The sequence below is a fragment of the Linepithema humile genome, chromosome 2, assembly GCF_040581485.1.
Source record: "Linepithema humile isolate Giens D197 chromosome 2, Lhum_UNIL_v1.0, whole genome shotgun sequence".
Classification (NCBI taxonomy): Eukaryota; Metazoa; Arthropoda; class Insecta; order Hymenoptera; family Formicidae; genus Linepithema; species Linepithema humile.
In genome coordinates this window covers 29,306,700-29,331,153 of record NC_090129.1, presented here as the reverse complement: position 1 = coordinate 29,331,153, position 24,454 = coordinate 29,306,700, and the positions used below count along the sequence as shown (strand labels likewise).

Sequence of the window (24,454 nt, the reverse complement as noted above, 5' to 3'; positions counted from 1 at the left end):
AAAAATTGAAAGAAAAACATCTTAATATCCTTATTTATTTATTACTTATTTATCTATTATCTTACTTTTTATTTCTCTTTGTATATTAATTATAATTTTTCAAAATAGCTTATTATAATATTTCAGTAGAAAAGAAGAAAATTAATAATCTCTAAATATAATTTTTTACATTTGTCTGAGGTGTGCGAGCAATTTTGCGAATACGACGCTATTAATAATCGCGTGAGAAACGTTTATTTCAGTCGGAAGGACGAGACGCGAGAGACGCGAGGATTCTTTCGAAACTGCGCGATTAATTTTCAGTAAGCTCGGCGTATAACTGGCCGCTTTTGGTGTGTGTACAGATATAGCCACTCTCGCGAGATATTAGACAGGTGAGCGCGTTCCCAGGGGAACAAAGGTCCCATTACCCTGTCTTACCACCTCGACCCGGGGCGGACGCCCCGGCAGACCCTCCGTTTCTGAAACATTCATAAGAGCGTCGTAAGTGGTTTTTAATAAACGTATTTAATCATGAGTGTCGGATTACGCGTAAATCGGTGGGTGCTGTCATCAATCAGGGGGATTAGTCATGAATCTAAACAGATGTTCTACCCGCTTTTACAGGTATGCGGGTGTTTCCTCTTTCGATTTTGATATCAGGGATAGCATCTTATTTACATTTTACAACACATTTTTTGATCCTGTAATTTAATAAATATTTTCTTGATATATCTAAGATTTTAAATAAGTTTCAATTTATATTTACGCGACAATCTATGATATATAATTCATAATTTTTAATTTTATCTATTATCTAATGCTATTTGTCAACTATCGAGTTTTGGAAATTATTAATCATCAGATACATGCTTGATGTCTTTCTTGATGTGCCTACAACTGTAAATAAAACTGTAGTAACGCAGCTTAAGCAACGTTACGGTTAAAGCAATTATTCCTAGTAGACAAGAAGATTGTTACACGAGCGTGTCGTCTTCTTGTCAGTCACAGTCGTCTTCGCTGCGGTGACAATTCTCGTAGCACAGCGAGAATGGCACTAAAAATTTCGTCGAAACACGGTGAAAAGTGCTCACCACGGATTTACGCAATAATACACTTCGCGATTTTTTCTGTAATTCGTACGGTATCGACGCAGGAATGTTTTGACGACGGTAATGAGTTTTGTATCGATCAAGATGACATACTTTCTGTGGATCTCTTACCTGGATCGTTTCTATTTAACGAGCAAAATCAAAGTGACAGTGTTTTCAAGTTAATGGAAAATGAAACCATCGATGGATCTTTCGATAGAGCGTTGAACGAAATGGATTACCATAGGTAAATATATTTGATCACAAAATCAGCAAGCTGAAAAAAGTGCTACAAACGTTGATATTATATTAATCAACATGTACTATTAGAAAAAGGATGAATGAATATCTTTGTCATGGCTATATGGCGGAAGAAATTTTCAAGGAAGTGAGCACTCCTAGAGTGAAACGACGTCCTGAATCTCTACCAACAACCGACAAGCATGATTTTCTAGGCGCTGACAATGTTACGATTCATGATAAACTTCTGGCGGACGAAGGAAGCTCTAAATATAAAAATTGGCTGCAACGGTGAATCTCTAAATTTCAAGTCAAATTGAAAGTACTTTGAAGTAATATTAATGCAGGAATGAAGAAAACTATGTTTGTTTATCTTAATTTTTTTATGATATTCCATAGAAATTAAATTTTATAAAATAGAATAAAATAGAACGAAAAATGTGATTCAATTTTTCTATCATATATCTATGACAGAACGACCACGTTAGACGACGTGTATCGACACTACGCGCCTCATAAGAAGATAAAAAAGAAACAAGATGTTCAAGACGACATTGAGGAGTTCGACGGCGAAGTGACGGGTTACGCGATGCAAGCTCCTCTGCCATCCGGAAAAGTAGGCTTTTACGAACCATCTCACGGAGGTGAAGAATTCAGAAGCTATTGCAAGTTTTTCGATATACGCGAAAAATTTTCTAAAGCTTAATATTTACATATTCTGCAAATAGATGATATGTTGTCATCGTCGTCGGGACATCAGGCTTTCCATCACGCTTTCGGACCCTCGTTTGGTCACCAGCATAGTGACAATTTTGCACACCATAGCGATTTCTTCCCGTCAATCCACGAGGAATACTATTACCCGCCGCATCAGGAGGAAGAATATAAGGCTTCGTATTCCAAAGGAAAGGGACATGAGCTCTCGATCAGGGACTTTTTCGAAATCGCGCTCACCGCGCTTGCCTTCTTAGCATTCGGACTGTTTGTCATCCAGTTGCTGATGAATGCCTCAGTATTAAAATTATTTTATTTGACCATTTGATCAGAAAAAATATCAATTATTTTTCAAAGTAAAGATAATTAATACAGAGCAGCTGCATATAAGTTTAACGAGATATCTCAACGGCACGACTTAAGAATATTTCTCACATTTTAGAATAATAACGGAATGATGATGATGATGACAAGACGTTCCAAGAGACATGCAATTCCTCTTTCCTTGTCTTCCGCTAGTAATGAGGACTTGAATGATTTGTCCTATCGCGTTTTGCGGTCCATCGAAGCGGCTATGGTCGCCAAAGAGGACTCCGGTAATTGTCTGCGCTTAGTACTGTGCGAGAATAATCGATACTCGAAGGAAACCATGGATGGTCGTAGAATTTGGGTTCCCGTTTGGAGGTAACAGATATGTAATAGTAATTATTAACGATTTTTACAAAATCAAAATGCAAACATATCATCTTGTGAATTAAACGACGCAACATCAACGGTCAGCGATTTAGGATTATATCTTGGACAACATCGAGTAACGGTAACATCGAGAGCCTTCTTTTCAGCTTGGGCATGAGTTGGTTGTCAGGTAGAATTCTACACAGGACTCCGTGGTCGGCAATGCTGGATTCTGTGAGAGCATCCGTTCTAGGCTTGGGCGGTGTCGACTGTACCACTTTTTATCCCGGGTGCAATCTCGAGGAGGAAAGGGAAAAAAGACGTCGTAGGAGAAAGAAATAAATGTAACAGCTTTAAAAGAAATTAAAATATTAATAATTTAAGAAGAAACAGTTTCTAGACGCTTCTTGCACACAATTTATATATATTTTATAATTATAAATGATAATTGTAATATTGTTATCTTTACTTTATATATATTTTATAATTATAAATAATAATTGTAATATTGGATTTATAAGTTTCAATGACAAGCAATATATAATATAACCAGTGCATCATTGTTCATCATTGCCATCATCATTCTGAATACAAGGATCACTGAAATTATGCGGAATGCGCAGAAGTGTCGCATATCTAGATCCACTAGGACATACGTGAAAAACGTTTCTATCACCCTTATCTTGCAATGGATGACAATTTGTCAAAATTGGCACTTTGTGTTCATCGTACAGTGTGCGGAACTCCGCAGCCTTGAAAGTAAAATCGAGTTTGCGAGATAAACTAATTACATAGCACAATCGTATTTTATTTAATTATTGTTTAGACCGTTTATCAATCATTTTGTCCTTTCTACTTACTTGCTCGATGGATATTCCTAATGGTTCTCTACTTATTAACCAAAGTACACAATTTCTGATACTTGTCATTATCACGGAACCCCAGTAAACGAAGTAATCACGTTGAAAGCATCGTATAATGTTTGTTAGAGGAAAAGGCACTAAACGGACGGAAGAGTGAGCCGCTTGGACAAAACATAATGCTCTTATAATATCGTCGAAAAGTGGGTTAGGGGCTGCTTGGAGCTGTGTACAATATTATTCTCAATATATACACATTACTTCCTGAACTATAAGCATATACTCCTATTTCATGTCTAAAATCACATATTTTAGAAAATATTAAAAAACAAAAAAAACAATAAAGAGGAAAGTGTGACGATAGAAATATTATATAAAAGAATTAATTTTTTTTAAATAAAGATCAATTTCTGATACCTGAAATAAATATACTAAAATTACGACACCACCATTTTCGCGAAAAGCTGCTTCTTGAGTTTCATAATTGCTTTTATAATGTACCGCGTGTAATTCCATAGGCATGCTACAAATAAGTACGTTTAAACTAAAAAAAGGATGTGATCTACGAACAGAAAATAAAAATAAAACCTTCCACCGTCGACGTAGTGTTCGCTACCACTCATATCAGTTTTACCCCAATGAAAATGTATCTGCGAAAAGACATAATTGCCAGCGAAAGGGCCACCGCACAAATACGGCCGTTCTGCATGCGATTTTGTGCTCAGAATCACTATGAAAATAGATACAATTATTTTTTTTTAAATTGGTTGTGTAAACAAATCTCATTTTTTACCAGTGTGTCCAGTATTGGTTAGTTTCAATTTCTTCGGCATAACGTTATAATTAAACCATTGTAAAGGATTTAATTTCACGACTTTCATTTCGCTAATATTTAAATTGATCGGCGATTTTAGTTTGCCATTAGTGTGAGCCAACTGTTGTATTAATTTAACCATTTCTTCACTATTTTCATGCATATCTAATTAAGATATAATTAATTATGTATAATGTAAAATATTCCGATTATATAAACAAAGCTACTTTAATTTATGCATATCGCACCTGACAAAGAATTCATACCGATACGATATAATTATAAATTTTTTTAATTACTTTGAGCACGCGTTACGTCAACTTTGCTTCAATTCGCACAACTTATCGATATCAAACATTATCGATAAGATGATTTTTACACTTACTAGAACAATACAGGCGCGCGCTGCGCGCGCGCACTTATTATAATGATTTAATAATTAGGAAATCTAAATATTTAGATAATTTTTTTTTACTTTAAATAACCGTCAAAATAACCTTCGCTATCAAACTATCAAACTATGGCTGCGTTCCCATTTCGTCTCACTCAGTGCAGTATCCAGTGGCCGCCATTTTGCTGGATACTGCACTGGAGAAGCGTTTTGGTAATGGGGACGATGTGATTTGGTAATTATTACCAAATATTTGGTAATTAGGACGATGTGATTTGGTAATTATTACAAAATATTTGGTAATTAGGACGATGTGATTTGGTAATTATTACCAAATATTTGGTAATTAGGACGATGTAATTTGGTAATTATTACCAAATATTTGGTAATTAGGACGATGTGATTTGGTAATTATTACCAAATATTTGGTAATTAGGACGATGTGATTTGGTAATTATTACCAAATATTTGGTAATTAGGACGATGTGATTTGGTAATTATTACCAAATATTTGGTAATTAGGACGATGTGATTTGGTAATTATTACCAAATATTTGGTAATTAGGACGATGTGATTTGGTAATTATTACCAAATATTTGGTAATTAGGACGAAGTGATTTAGTTCCTATTACCATATATTTGGTAATTAGGACGAAATTTATAATGGGAACTAAATCATTTCGTCCTAATTACCAAATATTTGGTAATGGGAACTAAATTATTTCGTCCTAATTATCAAATGTTTGGTAATGGGAACTAAATCATTTTGTCCTAATTACCAAATATTTGGTAATGGGAACTAAATTATTTCGTACTAATTACCAAATATTTGGCAATGGGAACTAAATCATTTCGTCCTAATTACCAAATATTTGGTAATGGGAATTAAATAATTTCGTCCTAATTACCAAATATTTGGTAATGGTAACTAAATAATTTCGTCCTAATTACTAAATATTTGGTAATAATTACTAAATCATTTTGTCCTAATTACCAAATATTTGGTATGAATTACTAAATCATTTTGTCCTAATTACCAAATATTTGGTAATAATTACTAAACCATTTCGTCCTAATAACCCATAAAATTATGGTTGGATCTACCATAATGGATTATGGTTGAATTAACGATAAAATTATGGTTGGATCTATCATAATCCATTATGGTTGAATTAACCATAAAATTATGGTTGGATCTACCACAATGGATTATAGTCGATCCAACTATAAAATTATGGTTGGATCTACCACAATGGATTATGGTCGATCCAACTATAAAATTATGGTTGGATTTACCACAATGGATTATGGTCGATCCAACTATAAAATTATGGTTGGATTTACCACAATGGATTATGGTCGATCCAACTATAAAATTATGGTTGGATCTACCACAATGGATTATGGTCGATCCAACTATAAAATTATGGTTGGATCTACCACAATGGATTATGGTCGATCCAACTATAAAATTATGGTTGGATCTACCACAATGGATTATGGTCGATCCAACTATAAAATTATGGTTGGATCTACCACAATGGATTATGGTCGATCTAACTATAAAATTATGATTGGATCTACCACAATGGATTATGGTTGAATTAACCATAAAATTATGGTTGGATCTATCATAATCCATTATGGTTAAATTAACCATAAAATTATGGTTGGATCTACCACAATGGATTATGGTCGATCCAACTATAAAATTATGGTTGGATCTACCATAATCCATTATGGTTGAATTAACCATAATATTATGGTTGGATCTACCATAATCCATTATTTTGGAATTAACCATAAAATTATGGTTGGCTGTACCATAATCTATTATGGTTGAATTAACCATAAGAATTTCGAAAAACCGCTTGGAAGGAGTGAAAGATCTCTCGATACCCTGCCAATATGGTCTTATGGTCCGATCTTCTATCTCGTATAGTTTCCGAGTTATAGGCCACGATATCATATAAAGAGCAATAACTCCGTAAATATTCGTTGTCCGTTATATGTACATAAGACCAAAGTTGCTTGTCTCAACGAGACGCAGCGACCTAGCTACTCGGTTTCAAACATTTTCAAAAATTTAGGAATTTCGAAAAACCGCCTGGAAGGATTGAAAGTTCTCTCGATACCCTGCCAAAAATTAACCATAACATTATGGTTGGATCTACCATAATGGATTATGGTTGAATTAACCATAAAATTATGGTTGGATCTATCATAATCTATTATGGTTGAATTAACCATAAAATTATGGTTGGATCTACCACAATGGATTATGGTCGATCCAACTATAAAATTATGGTTGGATCTACCACAATGGATTATGGTTGAATTAACCATAAAATTATGGTTGGATGTACCATAATGGATTATGGTTGAATTAACCATAAAATTATGGTTGGATCTACCATAATGGATTATGGTTGAATTAACCATAAAATTATGGTTGGATCTACCACAATGGATTATGGTCAATCCAACTATAAAATTATGGTTGGATCTACCACAATGGATTATGGTCGATCCAACTACAAAATTATGGTTGAATTAACTACAAAATTCTTTCGTACCCTTTCTCTGTAAATTAATTTATTTCTAGTATCGATCTTTCATGCCTTTTTTAAGAGAATTCAGCTAGCGACAGTTCTATATTCTGCTTCTTGATGTTGTCCCAGAGCGGACTCCGATGCGGACATCGTCTCAGGCATGCAGAATAGACTTCATATTTCCGATTTTACGATTTGTCGGCTTCGAAAAGCTCAATTTTTATTCATATATATTATTCAGCGTTCTAAATCTACATTATTCTTCTCTAAATATATGCATAATTTATCTAATTAAGTATGATAATATGTGACGTTAAAATAATATTATTAAAATTTTGCAACAGACAAAAATTTCTTACGTTTGCACATAAGCAGCCTGTTTTGACGAGGAAAAATCTTAATAAGTTTTTATCGCGCGCTTACGTATGTATGATATGTATCGTGGATATACGGATATCTGACAAGAAAGAAATAGTCATTTGCCAGCAAATCCGACTCGCGCATCTAGTTTCTCTAGATATTCTTTCTCTAGAAAGTTATTCAAAACGCGTGTGTATCTGTATGAGATTTTTACGAGTATATCCGCAAAAGTTACGCAAGACAGCGTGAGTTCGATAGAGTTCCATCCTAGAATTTCCACATTCAACAAACAGTTGCTTTCAAGAAAGTTATAAAAAATTGAATTTTATACAAGATAAACTAATTGTTTAAATTAAGAAAAAATATACAAGTAAAAAATATCTAAATAATTTTGCAAAAAAATTTATAATAAACGCCCTAATTTTTTACATATTTTTAAACTCTTTTTTTATTTGAATACAACTTGACAGCTTGAGGAAATGTAAACAATTGTCATAGAAACATTTATAAATTGCTAATCATAATTGCCTTGACAACCATTTAAATATAAACTGTCAAAATATATTTTTTGCACATGATCAATATTGCCTTGACAACCATTTAAATATGAACTGTCAAAATATATTTTTATAGAAAGCAAAGAAAAATTAATATGGAAAATGCAATTGTGAATAATACTTTGAATAATAATTTGTTTCAATTCTCATTTAAAGAGATAAGATATTTAGCGTTTGAAATTGCAAGTTAAAAAAATATTTTGGAAATGGATTATGCGCGGAAAATTGGTAAATCAGACAAACCTCGAACTTGGAAAAGGACTAGCAAGCAACTTGTAACAACTAGGGATCATCCTCTCTCCAAGGATACAGTCTTTTCGGAAGATCATCGTCTTGTAAATTGGAAAAAATGGCTCGGCGATCGAAAGAAGCAGACACGCCGCATTGAATTTGCTACCGGTCGGTCGCACGCTGATCAGCTACAGAGTTCCTCGGAAAGATTTCGTGCCTTCGTTGAGATGAAAAATTTGATGGAACACGCGGCCATACCGGTACCCGTAATCGGCGATAAATATCGCGGTGGACCGGAATTTTGGAGAACACCCGAATTCCTGCCAGATCGCGGCAACGCTTGTCTGCCGCAAATATCGCTCACTGCCACAAGAAAGGATCTGAATCTTCCTCCGGATTTAATGCAGGTTGGATTACCGGACTTAATAGCAAAGGAGCGGGATCTTATTGCGGTTAAAGCCAAAAAAGAATCCTGGGAACGTAGCGAATATCTGAAGACGCGTAAACTCGAATTGGCTGAAGAAATTGCATTACTGTTGCCCAAAAAACCAGAAATGGCAACTTTAATCGTTCAAGGACGCGCTTCTTTTCAAAAGAAGAAGCCATTGTTACGAATTCCTCCCATAACTATCTCAGAGCCTGAAGAAGAGTTGTTCAAGGATGCCGATCAGATGATAGTCTTGAAGATCCAAGATCGCGAATTTGTCTGGCAAAAATCTCTATTCAACACAAAATCAAAAGACATCGATTCCATCACGTGGTCACTAATTTTTTCGAGTGAAATAGGTAAACGAGTCGAGAAAGAGATTGTCTTGGAGAATAAAGGAAACCGCGTTATTGTCTATTATTGGCGAAACTCGTCCTTTCAGTCAAACAACATGTCCTTCGAGATACACGGCAGCCCATTCTTCTTCAATAAAACAAACGGACTTATACTTCCCGGACAAATTGTAAGGATCAAAGTGTGGTTTCGACATAGCAGTCGCGGAATCTTTACTGAATCCTGGCGATTCGTCACTGAACCGAGATTGAGTTTGTCGGCGTTTGAATTTCGCTTTTGGGGCTGTTCAAATGATACGCAAAGCGCAGAATTAATCAATTATCGAAAGATCGACGAATATCTGGATCGTTGCATTCGTGACTCGGCGATATATTCGATTATCAAGGAAATTATAACTAATGTAGAGCACAGCGAATCTTTAGAGCTGGCTGACAAGATGCAACTTTTGCAAAACGATCTCTTTATCTCTCAAAATAAGTATGACGCTGCGTATAATGCGTTATGTGCTTTCGCGAATATTTTTGAAGATGAGAGTGAATTGGCGAAGAAAAGCAGTTTGATAGAGCCTGTAATATCGATGGATGTCGCTCGACAAAAATCAACACCCTTATTGCAAAGATCCAATAATAACTTGCAGGAAGCACAAAACGAAAAGTTAATCGATCGATCCTTACCAATTATACGGGTGAAAAAAGAAAAAGAAAATTCCAACTTAAAACAGCCTTATCGAGAAATATTATTTACTCGTATATATAAAGCTTTAGAAGAAGCGATAGAACGAGCTTGCGCCAGTATTGATTCTCTTAATAGATTTAATAAGTTGAATAAACAGGAGATATAACACATGTGATTATATATCTCTAATAAAATAAAATAATAAAATAACAATAAATCAATAAATTTAAATTTACTCATGTTGTTATAATATACAAATTTATAATTTATTTAAAAGATTATTAAATTTTGCATAAATTGCAAAATCTTATCAATAATTTTAGTTATATTTTCACAAAGAGTTTAAAAATCTAAAATAATTCACCTAATTTTTAGATAAAATGCATAAATGCTTGTTAAGAGACAGCTAAAAATATTCGTCGTCCTCGTAAAAGTTGAATGTCTCTCCAATTCGATTTTATAAAGTTGCTCTTCTTGTTTTTTAGTTTTCGAAATTCATTAAGCTAAAAATTCTGATATTAGTTAAGTGTGAAATATTTGTGGTTTAATTGCGATAATAATAATTATTTTACAAAATCTTTAATTAATACTTTCTGCAATACATTCTGCATAAATAACTTACTTGACAAGCTTGTATAGGAATAATGATTGGAAATACAATCCACGTAACGCATTCCGGATAATAAAAACTCATATTATAAGATCCCTGATATGTATAATAATTCGGACACTCTGTTGCTTTTCGCATCCAAGATAAAGAATCTGAAAATTAAACGAATATAATTAAATTTATAAATATTATACCATATAAATTTCTGTTGAATATTAACTTGACGGAATTTTTATCTCTGATCCAGCATTTTGAATATACTTTAAATTTTCGGAAATTTTTTCAAATCTGATGTTACTCCATTGACAAGATCCTGGTTGAACCTATAAGAAATTTATTTATAACAGATAAAAATAAGATACAATATAATTATATAAAAATAACCATACCAGAAACAGATAAGCTAATATGCAAAGACCATCTCGGTGTTTTAAACATTCTTCAAAGGTGAGATATTTTCGATTCCAGTTTACTACGTGGCATTCCATAGAAAACCTACATTGAATTTGAATTCAATAATTTTTATCTTAAACTGATCATAGGTGGATGTGGGTAATACATCCTTACCAAGTACCATTTATAGTGTGTTCAGCACCTCTACAATTATCCTCCCCCCAGTGAAAATGTGCGTTATGAAATTCATATTCGTCATTTATAAGCGGTCCCCCAAATACCGTCGACGGAATTCTATCACCATTTAAAAAAATTGTTGCTGACAAAGAAAAACTTAAATATTCAATTGCGTTCTATAAACGTAGTGTAAACAAAATTATTTAAAAATAGGGTAAACTGAATTACCTTTTTCACCGTCATTGCACAAAGTTGCATTTCCATCTTTCAACCAGTAACCATTTAAGATTAAGGGTGGAAATTTTTTAGGTTGCACAATTTTATCAATCAAATCAATCGGTGCTTGACCACCTTTTTCTAAACCTCAGAAAATGTGCAATCAGTGTGCATGCAATGTAAAATATATAGTATGCAAATCATACATTAAGCACGATAACCTAATATTATTACGATATAATTTTCTTCATCACTCACCTACCATTCTTGCATAATTTATCATTATTACATAAATTGAAAATAATTTATCACAACACAGCTATAAAATTTTGTACAAAATGGAAATATGCCTTAAAATTATGTTATGTCACATTGTATATTAATTGAAAATTTTTTACATAAATTTTGAATAGGTTACTAATGTTTGAAGTTAGCCAGTCTATATTTATATCTTATGTTTTTTATATATTACTAGAACAATACAGGCGCGCGCTACGCGCGCGCACTTCTTATAGTAATTTAATAATTATGAAATCTAAATATTTTAATAAATTTTTTTATTTTAAATAACCGTCAAAATAACCTTCGCTCTCAATCTATCAAACTATCAGAATAATCGCGATAACCAATCAGCGTCGCGGAAAAGCGTCAACAATACTTTCGATACATTCGAGTATCGATCTTTCATGCCTTTTTTAAGAGTGGACTAGACACACCAGCGCGCGCTACGCGCTTTTTTTAAGATAGGATCGCAAGAAAATAATACATAATTCTTCATGTAAAAATTTTGTTATACGTTTAATGCCGTCTTAATAATTTCTTTGATAATCAAACTGTCACATTATTTGTGCAAAGAAAATTCTTCTCCCATGAAGACGATGTTGTGATCTGTGATTCCTTACTATACGCTCCCATTTGTAATTGTATAAACTTCTGAACGCTTCTATCTATTGTAATATATGAATTTTTATAAATTAACAGCATTCACATCTGTAATGTGTATAATTTTCAAAGTTTGATTCTTCACATACCTGACAGCGAGATATTTTTATCGCGTTTGGTACTACTATCCAAGTAACGCACTCATGATACGGAGGAAAAGTGAGGGAGCCTGAATAAGTATAATATCCCGGTGACATGCATGCATACTTCATCCATCGTAAGCAATCTAATAATGAAACATGATTGCACAATTGATTAAAAAGTATTAATATTACTATCATATCACGCGTAGTAAAATTTTTGATAGAATGTAGTTGTGAATTGCTGAGATATATTTAACATTGCATATTCAATAAGTAAGGAACAAGAAAGAAAAAAAATTAAACACTTTTTCTAGTTTTAATATCTAAGTTTCTTCTAGAAACCGAAAATATATAAAATATATGGATATTACAAAAGCATGAAAGCAAAGATGTGCTAATTTATCAAAATTATTATTACTTTTACTGGTTATTAGAAAAATAAGAAATGAAATGCTGCATTGACAATTAGGCATTCTATGATTGATTGACCAATTCGGCTAAAAATAATCTCACATTATAAAATTACCCGGTGTAATATTCACGATGCTATTCGTCCGTTTGATTCCCAAAAGTTTATCTGTAATCGGAGTAAACGTTGGATTGTCCGGAATTCCAGAACAGCCAACGACCTTTTTATCATTAAAATACATTTTTATATAAATCACTTGCAGCAATGGTTGCATGAAAGGACAGTCATTAAACAATACAGTTTTTTTCAAAATTTAATTCCAACATGGTTTATTTAATTTACGGTTATTATCGTACCTGCATAAGATAGGATAGCATTGCAATACCATCAGGTTTTTCGTAACATTTTTCTATTGACCCATAACGCGTATTCCAATGCATTACTTGTGCTTCCATCGAATACCTTATTAAACACACATTTCATTAGAAATTATATTAACTGTGCAAAAACGAAATTTATATAGATTAAAATTAAATTTTTATTTTTATTTAAATTAAATTTAAATGAAAAATGTGACTAATATATTCCTGACGCTTTGCGCGATTATTATCAAATTTTATTGCGCGAATAATATCAAATTCCTCTCTCTAACCAAGTATTATCGATAGAATGTTCCGCGCCCTGAGAATTGGATAGACCCCATCGAAACTGTACATTCATAAATTGATATTCATCGTCCTTCAACGGGCCGCCACGCATTATTGGCATTTTTCTGTCCGCCAGCTCGACGTTAACTAAAAATTATTAAATAGTAAATACATTATGTATTAATTAGTGCTGGATGTAGGAAAAGAAAACCTGTTTTTCCAGTGTTTGTAAGTTTTGCAGTGCCATCATCTGACCAATAATTAGTCAAAAGTAAGGGTGGATATTTCTTGGTCCATACGGCAACGCGACTGATATCGATTGGAGATTGTCGCCATTTCGGCAAACCCGACGATGACGTTGTACATAATTTTTCTTTTTATAGGAATAAAATAAAATTTATAAAGTAAACGTTAACTATATTTTAAATTAAATTTTAATTATCTACAACAAATTGAATAAATTATTTACGTGATTGTACGTTTTTGGATTTGGATGACATTTGTACATTACGACGGAAATATCGAGCTTTTGAGCAGAAAGTGAAATATGAAATTAAGTGTGTATTATGTTCAAGTAAAATATGATACTTGCAATCATTTTGATTGATAGTGTTACTGCAAACAAGCTGTAAGTGATTAGCAATCTGATATGATAGAAAAATGCTTACGTATTACGATGTTTCAAATTACTTCATATTTACGAACTGCGGGATTAGCTTCACATTATTCTCATGAATTGAAGTGAGCTTTATAAATTTCCGGTAAATTGTCATTTGACGTGCCACATAATTTCATATCTCCGTAAGTGTCATTAATAGAAATCATTGCAGCATGAAGGCCAAAATCTCAAGTAGATCGTTCATATAAACGTTTATTACGCCAGAAATTTTTTATCAGTCTTGACAAGCCAGAGGTTTGACTATTCAAATGTCAAGTGAAAAATTATTGCAAAAATGTTGGATTTATCGTTAGCGGAATGTATGGTTGCGTGTAGCAGCGTTCTTCTAATAGGTACATATCACGGCACAGATGGTCAATTAAATAAGAATAAAAGATAGAGTTTTATAATATTCACGTATCCGCAAATCTAAAATTTTTATTTCTTCGATTTAGTGTTGCTATTAACTGAAATTTTGGATTGGACGCAATTATTCGCGTGGATAGAAAATGATTATCGCGCACCCGCTTTCTCATTCGGATACGCTCATCAGAACGGTCCTCATACTTGGAAAGATCTATATCCCGAGAGCACCGGTAGCAATCAATCACCTATCAATATCACCACAAGGCTCGCCGTAGTGGTGCAACCGTCTGAACCACTTCTATGGAGTAATTACAGTAGCGGACCTTTATCGATGAATATCGCGAACGACGGTCATACCGGTAGATGCAAATTTTCTCTAACCAAGCAAATAAATAAAAAAGATAATAATAAATTTAGAAAATGTTTACAATAACAATAGCATAAAACAAAGAATATTACTTTAAATTATGCAACTACCTTCTACATTACGTTTTATATCAATGTATAGTTATATTGCGAGGATTCTGGACGAGTAATACATGGCCGCAGCTGCAAGGAGGTCCTTTGACCGATACATACGATTTCTTTAACGTTCTTTTTCACTGGGGTCCGTCTAACGAAGAGGGCAGCGAACACACTTTGAATTATGTTCGTTTTCCTATGGAGTTACAAGTAGTTCACATGAAGCGTGGAATTAAATCGCCAACAGACGCGATCGCTCTAGGCGCGAAAGACGGAATAGTGATTGTTTCCTTCTTCCTTCAAGTATGATTTTTGTTAAGACGTAATGAATATCTCATCAATCCGATATATACGCATAAAATAGAACATAGTGCGTTTGTTAAACTTAATTATTTATCGTAATCTTATTAATTATAACAACGCTACAGATAAATAATGCGGATAATCCTTATCTGGATCACATTGTGAGCAATTTGTGGCGCGTTACTTGCCCGGGATCGAGGGTTTACATACCTCCTTTTCCGCTGGAATGGGTATTCTCACCTTTTGACAGAGATTATTATACTTATAGCGGTTCTCTTAGTCAACCGCCTTGCAGTGAAATTGTCACGTGGATTGTTCAACAAGAACCAATCGCTATATCTTTATCGCAGGTATACAGTGATACGTTCGTATCAGTAAAATATTTGTCGCCAATTTTATTATCATCAATGTAATCTTTCACTGTAGGTGGAGCAATTTCGAAAAATTTGTTCAGTAGATGGTCCGTTACTTCTAAATTGTCGACCGGTTCAACCATTGAACGATCGTGACATTTACTTTTATGAAGAAAGCTTATCGTAATTAATTTATATTTATTTTATGATTTACGTGATCGAGTATATAAGGAAATCTTGTGGTTTTATATATGTGTCTATTAATTTTGGAAAGTATCTATGTCATATATGTTAAACTGAATCTAGCAATCAAATTGAATATAATTTTATTCATATATAAATAACAAACAATTCATATTTTGAGTACCGTCACAATCTAGTTTTGAATCATTAAAAATTTTAATGAAGTACGTGCGGATGTACGGAATGCTTGTTATTACAGCTCGTGAAAATCTAAAGTAAGCAATGAATTTACACAGAGAACAACATCTTTATTATCATTAAGGTATGTTCTATAAACACGCAGGACATTTCTTGCCAACTATTTTGAGAAAATAAAAATATATTAAAAATTTTTGTCACTTATTATACAATAAATGTCTTTGGCACAAGTTATCGTAATACATTTTTCGAAAATTAGAGGAAATTATTCCCTTGGTTAGAATATATATGACATATTTTTACACACTGATGCATATATATAATATATGTGTATATAATAGCTCATCCTCATTCTGAGATGGATGACAAATATCTATAAGAATTCTAACATACACATATTATTATTATAAAAACTGGGGTTGATTGACACTTATTACTTACAATTTTTCTTAAGTTCTTAGCAAAGAAATCGATTACTTTAATATTATCATAAACGTTAATAATCCTTTCTATTTTTTTTTTAGCTCAATGTATATTTATAGCTAAAAATCTATATCGATTAAACAATACATTGAAAACTTATGTACAATTAAAACGAACGACGTTTTAATATATTTTTTGAATACTAACGCTACTTTATAAAATTTCTCTTAACAGAATATGCCGATCAACCCCAATCACACCTACATACACTCATACAAATCTCATTCGTTAAAATCATGATACTTTTCAAAAATGCTTGTATAACTTTGTGCGAAAAATTATTTGTGCTTGAATTAGGTAAATTTTCCAGAAAATAAAAGGACTCGAAAATTCTCACGTGCGCACTGTAGATATCCATTCGTTCAACATCTTCTTGACACTTGGCATATATGTATTTACAAGACAAATTGCGTTGTTCGTCGATTTTTGCCGTAGTTGTTATGAGACGTTATTGTAGCATTGCGATTTGTTAGTACTCAAATTGAACACGATAAAGACGCGTATATTGTACAGTGGAGTCTGTTGGTCACATTATTGCTGACTCACAGCAAAACGCGCGCAAAGATTACGGGCATAATCTAAAATCAAGCATGCAGCACTTATCGCTATCCTGTCTTGAAATTCTTTATGATTAAACACTTTGTAGAACAAAAATTCAGTTTACTTTCTTTTCACGGAAACTCGTAGTCTCATTGCCCAGATTCACAAGACTGAAATTAATTTCGGAAACGTTTCCAAGTGGCGATACACAAGAATATCACACAAATAAACCTTCTTTCTTCTATCAATGTATAGAATGAGCATGCCACGACATTCTTTTCACTTCATTGAGACTACGAACCATGTATCATTCTTCCTCCATATCTCTTACCGTTCGGCAGAGGAAGGCGGACGTTATTATTCCGAATGTCTGAAATACATCGTCCCGATTATTCCTTTTCTCGTAGAATATACAAGATCAAAAACAGAAAACTGCTTAAAAGACATAATTCAATAAGTCTATGATATTTTATCTATTAAATAACTGTATACAATTTCAACAAGTTCTAAAAGTTAAAACGTATCAAAACGTATTTTTTTAAAAAGTCGTGAAAAAGTATATTCCAAAAATGATTTTGGTATTCCACTCAAAATATAATTTATTAATAATTTACCTGTATTCCCGCCAATGCCATGCCAAGAAACACTAACGTGAAGCTTTCGCATTGAAACCAATTCGTGACTTTTGCGAGGCAACCCTAGAAACGTATCGTGTCATTTGAATACGCAATGTGTGGTATATAGTGATATATGATATTTCCTGATAAAAAGCAAACCTCTTTGTGTCTGTATCCCTCGTGACCCTCCTCATCTTTTACTTGGCACGCGCTCTCATCCTTTGGCTGCGGGCGTAGCCATGGTTTCTCATTCTGTCAGCGACAAAAGATTACTCTCATAAAGTTCATGCATATGTAAAATCTCTGACATTTTACTTACATCTTTGTGAAACACCCTTGAAACGACGCTCATCGGGCTGCCAGTATTTTTATTCTGTAAAATAGGCTTTGTTTAAATTGTTAAAGAGGACCTTTCGCTTTAACTAATGAATCGTAAACCATGATAAATTGATTACAGATTTTAGATAGACAATAAAAAATAAGATTAACGAACAGTTTGAAATGCTATAATTCCACAAAAATAAAGATTATTTAGAAAACAATAAAAACATTGCGCCATAAACTTTTATTACTTATATTATTTTAAACAGCATGTGATATATAAATAATGATATCGCGTGATATATATATAAACTTGTGTGTATGTGCTTTCAAAACATATATTTTATTAGCTGTCTCAGTCTATAACTAATTCGAAAATCCATATTATTTTAAGATCGATTAATTTAAATATATAAAGTACCTCGCTATTTTTGAGAACACAACACGTAAGGGGAACTTGGTTTCTGCTCCCTGAGACTTGTTTATCTCTCCACCAATCTGTGCCATTGTAATCCTTGTCACTGTGTATTCCGCAGCAATTAAACTGCAATGGAATCATCCATGTGCTCTTCGAACCATCGCGAAATGCCTCGCAAGGCTTATGATTTCTGACAAAGCGTTGCAAGCGACCGCGTCATGCATGAAACGTAATTGAATTTAGGCGGATCTCGCGCATAATGCATGCTCCAGAAAAATCAGACGTAATTTCTTTTTAAACAGAAAACTAAATAAACCAAATTTTGCATTATTACTTAGTCGTTAAAAAATGCCGTGCACCAGAGATTATTACGACATGCGATTATCAGTGGAAATAAACAAAAATTATAATCTTGGCTATAAAATATATAAAAGACTAAGGGTCGGTTGATATCGAATGTTGGAAAATTGTACGAACGAATTAGGCAAGATTTATATTAAAGCAAAAATCGAGATTATTGTCAAAGTAGCTGTATCGAAAAAGCGAGTGTTTTTTTAAGACATGCCATGTAAAGATCGATGAGCAATTGCTAGATCAACCCTGTTAATGTGACACCTTGTACTGCGCGAAGTCCAGACTGTGACTGAAGGGAATATCGCTGCTCGGATCGTGACCGTAATCCACCGCCAGTTTGCTGGTGAGCCTTTCCTCCAGACTCGACAGGACTCGAAAAGTCACGAACCCGCCGAGGGCCACCGTTGACAGTTCCCCGATGATAAGCGTGACCATCATGCCCATGTACTGCGGAAAAACGACGACAAGAACATCACCCGACCTTGACCCGACGTCTATAACGGTACGCGCCGAGGGGAGGCAATAAAATGTCGTTTTACTCACGCTGACGAGGGTGCATTGATTTCCGCGTAGCGCGGCGCGGCAGCCGAAGAAGCCCATCGAAAGTACGATGGAGCCGAACCCGAGCAACGTGCAAGATACCACATAAATAAACTTGTGCGACTCGATGTCAGATGTGAAAAGATTGAAGATGTGGTCTTTGCTCGGGTCCACGAGCAGCCACGCACCTAGAGCGAGTAAGGCGCAGCCAGCCAACTGCCAAAAGAAAGGACCACGCAATAATTTCAGGTCTGATTGTTCACTGATCGCGAAATTCGAGATAGTAAGTCTGTATCTCAGAGATTCATCTCTTCAAGCATCATATGAAATTAAATAATTTTCTCTTTCTTCGTAGAGGTGAAATTTAATCAGACCGGATTAGCTACACAAGATGTCTGAAACATCATTGTTTGCAATTGTTTTGCTCTGGAATACAGAATTACGCGAGAAGTATTTATAGTTCAAACACTGACTAAGCGAATATCGCTATTTTCAGAATTAATTTACAATGTTACATGCATATTATTTACCCATATTAATGCATTGAACGTAAATAATGTGACTTTTAAGTATTTCATGTTTGTTATCCTTGATTCTCCAATTAGTCATCAATCTGCAAATATAATAATGACTAGATGTAAGCTCAGTAAGCACGTAATAAATATCGTGAAAACTTATTGAAAAATTATGTTATAGAAAACTTACAAAAATAATTAAATTTTCCATTTCTTTATTAATTAATTTAGTATATCACATAACAAAATATATTGACTCGTATTAATAAATCAATTACACACCGAGGATACCGAGCCAACGCCAGATATTTATCGCTTATGACAGTCTTCTTTTATTAATACATAATACATAAATGTTTCGGTCAATATTTTACCATCTTTAGTCAAACTTAATAATTGTCCAAAAGACAAATTGTGATTGATTGAGGTCAAAAACTGTGAGACTGTGATTATGTGAGATGTTAATATCTCACATAATGTGCTCACAGTTTCACAATATTAATTGAAAAAGATTATTATGTGTGTATAAACGATAAATATCTGGCATTGATTCGGATATCCTCGTTGTTATATGTGTGATTGAACGGCGGATATCCTCGTTGTTAGATGTGTAATTAATTTTATATAATTTTCGGATTTACAATTTATATTATTTCAAACACTATTGTATCAAGATAATACAAAATAGATTAATCTGTAATAGATTACTCTGTAAAAAGTTGGTGACAGCTGAATTTAAATATCGACTTGGATTTACGCGAAGTAAAAGACATTTTTAAATATTCAGAACTCTATCTCCTTTTTCTCATTTTGTTAACTTGAAAATATTCTTTATCATATATTTGAAACTTTTTTAAAAAGTACTATTTTATTATTTCTGACATTTTTTGAGATAAAACATTCAGCAGGTAAAATTTCCAAGTTTAAACTTACTTTGAATGGAATTTAAATATATTAGCAGAAACAAGAAAGATAAAAGGTAGTTTTCTACATATTATAAATAATTTCATAAGTTCTTTATTTATATAAATGTAATATGGACAAAGTCAAAAAAATATTGCTACTAATGCAAGCATTATAACTACTAAGCACAAGAGTTCCATAATAATACAATAACATCCTATACAGCTGGCAGACATTACCTGTCAATAACAAGTTAGCTTACTCTACTGAATAACGATGTCCTCTTGATATTTTGTTGAACACTCCCGTAATTATCACACAATTGCACAGTCTATCCTACGTTTTGTAACAAACAATGTTGCGCACAATTGCCACCAAAATCACAAATACAAACGCTCATCCATAATTTTCAAAGATCACTCCCGTTTTGGCTCGCACTTCCGAGTCGATTCCGAGTCACAGGTGGTTTACGACTCTCGTACGATACATCATCGCGCTTCGGCCATCCTGATACTCCGTTTTTTGCGGCGCTTCGTATCGCGGGCGTCACGACGTCGCGTCCGTACGGTACAGCGAGCGAGAGCAGGGCGGACGCACCCGCTTGTTACTCGTCGATAGCAGAAAATCGATGGAACGTACAGCGTTTACGCTCCCACTCTTCTCGATGTATTTTATCTTGCAAAACGGATCGAAATATGTTCTTAAGTCTCGGTGACAAGTAAAAGTGCCCGTCACCACCGCGAACAGGCTGAGCGTCGTCTGCGCGGAGCCGGAACGACCAAAGCCTCCGGATTCCGACTTTTGTCTCCCGTTTCTCGCGTTCCTACGTCACGCATCGGTCCAGATGCGTCTGCGTGCTCCTGCCGCCGCCGCCGTCGCCGCGGCGCCGACGCTCTATCAACGAGAATACTTGATCCCCGCCCGTTACGAGCAGAACGATCCCGTCGTCGAGTTCGGGCCTCACCAACACGCTCATATTTTCTCCCTCGTGACGAGTGTGAGTGAGCTATTTATCGTACGATAGTTTGAAATATATAGTAACCTGCATTCTGATTAAAGCGCTATAACCGTTCTAATTAGGCTGTTATAGCCATCTCCGATTTCTCTTGAGCTGAATCTAGCGTATACAGAGCCGAATAGCAAATCGAATTGCGATAACGATCCTGCGATATAATCTGTAGCTTTTTTTTTCGAGCGTAAGAAACGTGCCAAATAAAATTTCGTGCAAGACAATCTTGCATGCAATGCATCCGAATTATGAATTTTACATAAACAAAATTTAATATATTTTATAGATTTTTATTGCCACGTGTGTGAAACAAACAGGAAAGATTTTATGCGACAATTAGATGAAACTGCTATTAATTCACCTGCGTGGAAACTTAAATAAGCTCGAATTATGCGGAATTTAATATTTACATAACTCGGCAGCAGCTTTATTGCTTGTCAAAGGGAAAACATAGTGTGTGACGTGTTATATTTAAAAACAAGTCGTTATTATGTAAATATAATAAATTTATTATTAGGTATTAACAATTTTTTACAGAATTCGCGCTTAAATATTATACAACTATGAGTAAAAGTTTTCATCGAAGAACACTTGTAACACGTACACAGATATTATTTCAGTGTAAAACGCAACTTAGAAATTGTACGGCAGTGGAATGGCCCGCTATACGACTAGAGATATGCATTCAATCAAGTCGTATCATAGCTAATTCCTTTCAACGCCATTTCACCCGACATCCTCTCGCAGGCTTATACTCAATATACAAAGTTGAATAGCGTCGTAGAGGACAGTTACGCGTGTCTGATTAAGTACGTGCCGCTACTACTTGTGCCGCGCCGGATGATTCGTGCATGTCATAAACACGTCGATGACGCATTTTCCGGCATACACACAGCAGTCATTAATTACCGCCAATACGATCGTGTGAACATGAGCGAGTGGTCGCAATTAGAAACGTAATATTCGTCGTAAAACTTTACAGTATTCCTGCGACTCGCGATATTTGCATATTAAATATGCACTATCGCCCTCAGTTAATTATGATTACAATACAGTGACATGAGCAAACGCGAGCGTATAAATAAACAGGTATTATAGTACAGTGCGATCGGGATCGATCATTTACAGAGTCGCGAGCCGACAAAAAACTCGCGCAGACATGCACTCACAAATACACGCCGTTCGCACGAACTTACAACGTGATCTTAAGTCTATGTTGGACGCTTCGACCCGCAGTGGCGTTTGTATTCTCTACGATTAAAATGTACATGAAACGCAAATGTGGATGTGCGATTCGGTTCGCACGGGTCTCCGCAGAATATGTAACGTCTTCGAAATGATTGATTTCGAAGGGACTCGATTAGGGCACAACAACATTCTCGCATTACGCTTGCTGTCGCAGACGCGTAACAATAATTTAGTCAACGTCGCGATTTCGATGGCGATGTAAGTAATTGTAATTTCACAATTCATTGACAAAGCATCATCGGTTCCATCGTAAAAAATGCAATAGTCGAAAATAAATCAGACAGAAAGGCTAGTAGTCGAAAAGGGCGCCTTCATTCGTCTTTTGCGCGCGCGATATTTTCACGGCCTCGTTTCGCCACGCGTTGTATCTGAACGTTATATCACTCTGCTCTCTTTTATGGATATCACATGCGGAGTAACTCGTTCAGAATGTATTCCGCCGGGAATTCCGCACATGCATTGCGCGCTCGGAATCAGCATGCAAGCATCGGTACACATTCAGAAGATGACATATGAAAGGAAGGATATATAGGCACCAAGTTATTCAACTATTTATAAGCTTTCACGTGCTCATCATATGCCGCTTTGGGGTTGCTCAGCATGTTGGAAAAAAATACGCGCTCGATATGTGCTATCGATTATTCAGAAGCCTTTCGTCGCCGTGCGCTATGTATGTATGTGTTAAATGCAAAGAGATTTACCGCTCGTCCCGCGGAGCGGACAAAAACCAGGCAATGTCGGTTCTTGACATGACGCGAGATGCCACTCGCCGATATGATTTCTCCGCGCGAGATTATATTAAACTTCAGATCTTGAACATTTCAATATCTTACAAGTACGATAAAACTTTGATATAAAAAAATATTACGTCCATCACAGTTACATTTTATTCGTGTGTGTGTGTGTGTGTGTGTGTATGTGTATACGGTATCAAAATAGAAAATATGGGATGTTATATACCTTTCTCTTTTCTCTTTCGAATACATAAATTCAGTGACAGTCTTCGAATATTGTCGAATCATATGACTTACAATTCCGTCGTGGTCTCCACGGGGCTTTGCTCGCCGAGATACGTGAATCCGAGATGCGAATAATCTTTTCTCTCTCGGAAAGTGACGTTGTCGTTGGACGGACTAGGGCTCAGTAGGTCTCCGCCGTGATTGTACAGGGGATTCAATACCGGCGTTGCGTCGCGATTGTTTAAAGTGTTTGTGTTGCTCGCGCTGTGATTCTTTCGACCCAGGGTGGACCGTCTCAGGGAATGGATATTGGTGTCGCCGTGATTACCGGCGATACTGGACGCGCGCGCCGTAGTAGCCGCTTCCGAGCTAACAGGACTTTGTTGTCCTTAAACAGAACACACAAGCTCGCTACATATACTTTGGATTTAGCGTCAAATTGCGGTATTGTGCAGAAAATAAATAAAATAATATAGGACAAAATATATATGTTGCAGGTTTTTGATAAATTTTTGGCAATTTTACTCCATTTATAAAATGTTTAATCTTTTTATAAAACAATAAATTTTTGTAGGACGGTGTTTTATAAAAAAAACATGGACTTTTTATTAAAAGAATGAATTTAT

General features: G+C 34.7%; 7 protein-coding genes across 14 annotated transcripts in view; 3 read left to right on the top strand and 4 right to left on the bottom strand.

The window, feature by feature from the left end:
- The first annotated feature begins 990 nt into the window (after positions 1 to 990).
- Positions 991 to 3,041, top strand: LOC105675976 (uncharacterized). Its single transcript, XM_067349189.1, has 6 exons — positions 991 to 1,317; positions 1,401 to 1,601; positions 1,785 to 1,954; positions 2,039 to 2,322; positions 2,467 to 2,708; positions 2,867 to 3,041. Exons 1-6 carry the CDS (start codon positions 1,031 to 1,033, stop codon positions 3,039 to 3,041), a joined length of 1,359 nt encoding a protein of 452 aa, XP_067205290.1. The 5' UTR covers positions 991 to 1,030.
- A 194-nt stretch (positions 3,042 to 3,235) lies between these two features.
- LOC136997815 (carbonic anhydrase 7-like) lies at positions 3,236 to 4,886 on the bottom strand. Of its 2 annotated transcripts, XM_067349182.1 has the most exons (6): positions 4,622 to 4,878; positions 4,353 to 4,538; positions 4,148 to 4,289; positions 3,977 to 4,082; positions 3,560 to 3,784; positions 3,236 to 3,451 (listed from the first exon to the last, which is right to left on the bottom strand). In XM_067349182.1, exons 1-6 carry the CDS (start codon positions 4,635 to 4,637, stop codon positions 3,257 to 3,259), a joined length of 870 nt encoding a protein of 289 aa, XP_067205283.1. In that variant the 5' UTR covers positions 4,638 to 4,878; the 3' UTR covers positions 3,236 to 3,256. The 2 variants fall into 2 exon arrangements, with proteins under 2 accessions (XP_067205283.1, XP_067205284.1); XM_067349183.1 differs by lacking the exon at positions 3,236 to 3,451 and having other exon boundaries at positions 3,645 to 3,855; positions 4,622 to 4,886.
- Positions 4,887 to 7,940: 3,054 nt separating this feature from the next.
- LOC105675964 (MYCBP-associated protein-like) lies at positions 7,941 to 10,127 on the top strand. The gene has a single exon (XM_012373480.2). It carries the CDS (start codon positions 8,441 to 8,443, stop codon positions 10,085 to 10,087), a length of 1,647 nt encoding a protein of 548 aa, XP_012228903.2. The 5' UTR covers positions 7,941 to 8,440; the 3' UTR covers positions 10,088 to 10,127.
- Positions 10,128 to 10,134: 7 nt separating this feature from the next.
- LOC105675963 (carbonic anhydrase 3-like) lies at positions 10,135 to 11,582 on the bottom strand. The gene is made up of 7 exons (XM_012373479.2): positions 11,576 to 11,582; positions 11,330 to 11,458; positions 11,099 to 11,243; positions 10,921 to 11,026; positions 10,752 to 10,854; positions 10,544 to 10,683; positions 10,135 to 10,424 (listed from the first exon to the last, which is right to left on the bottom strand). The coding sequence occupies exons 1-7, from the start codon at positions 11,580 to 11,582 to the stop codon at positions 10,317 to 10,319; spliced, it is 738 nt and encodes a 245-aa protein (XP_012228902.2). The 3' UTR covers positions 10,135 to 10,316.
- Positions 11,583 to 13,836: 2,254 nt separating this feature from the next.
- Positions 13,837 to 16,235, top strand: LOC105675960 (carbonic anhydrase 1-like). The gene is made up of 5 exons (XM_067349181.1): positions 13,837 to 14,409; positions 14,512 to 14,781; positions 14,931 to 15,187; positions 15,313 to 15,537; positions 15,614 to 16,235. Exons 1-5 carry the CDS (start codon positions 14,352 to 14,354, stop codon positions 15,725 to 15,727), a joined length of 924 nt encoding a protein of 307 aa, XP_067205282.1. The 5' UTR covers positions 13,837 to 14,351; the 3' UTR covers positions 15,728 to 16,235.
- Positions 16,011 to 21,485, bottom strand: LOC105675978 (tetraspanin-18-like). 2 transcript variants are annotated; one of them, XM_012373496.2, is made up of 9 exons: positions 20,852 to 21,480; positions 19,725 to 19,807; positions 19,198 to 19,410; positions 18,916 to 19,101; positions 18,304 to 18,426; positions 17,881 to 17,934; positions 17,721 to 17,813; positions 17,559 to 17,642; positions 16,011 to 17,314 (listed from the first exon to the last, which is right to left on the bottom strand). In XM_012373496.2, exons 2-9 carry the CDS (start codon positions 19,770 to 19,772, stop codon positions 17,252 to 17,254), a joined length of 864 nt encoding a protein of 287 aa, XP_012228919.1. In that variant the 5' UTR covers positions 19,773 to 19,807; positions 20,852 to 21,480; the 3' UTR covers positions 16,011 to 17,251. The 2 variants fall into 2 exon arrangements, with proteins under 2 accessions (XP_012228919.1, XP_067205285.1); XM_067349184.1 differs by lacking the exon at positions 18,304 to 18,426 and having other exon boundaries at positions 20,852 to 21,485.
- A 621-nt stretch (positions 21,486 to 22,106) lies between these two features.
- Positions 22,107 to 24,454, bottom strand: part of Cad99C (cadherin-99C) — a 98,895-nt gene continuing 96,547 nt past the window's right edge. For all 6 annotated transcript variants that reach the window (XM_012373487.2, XM_067349142.1, XM_067349141.1 and 3 more), the window contains one exon: positions 22,107 to 24,216. In XM_012373487.2, the coding sequence (XP_012228910.2) occupies positions 23,897 to 24,216 (320 nt within the window). In that variant the 3' untranslated portion in view covers positions 22,107 to 23,896. The remainder of the gene's footprint in view (positions 24,217 to 24,454) is intronic.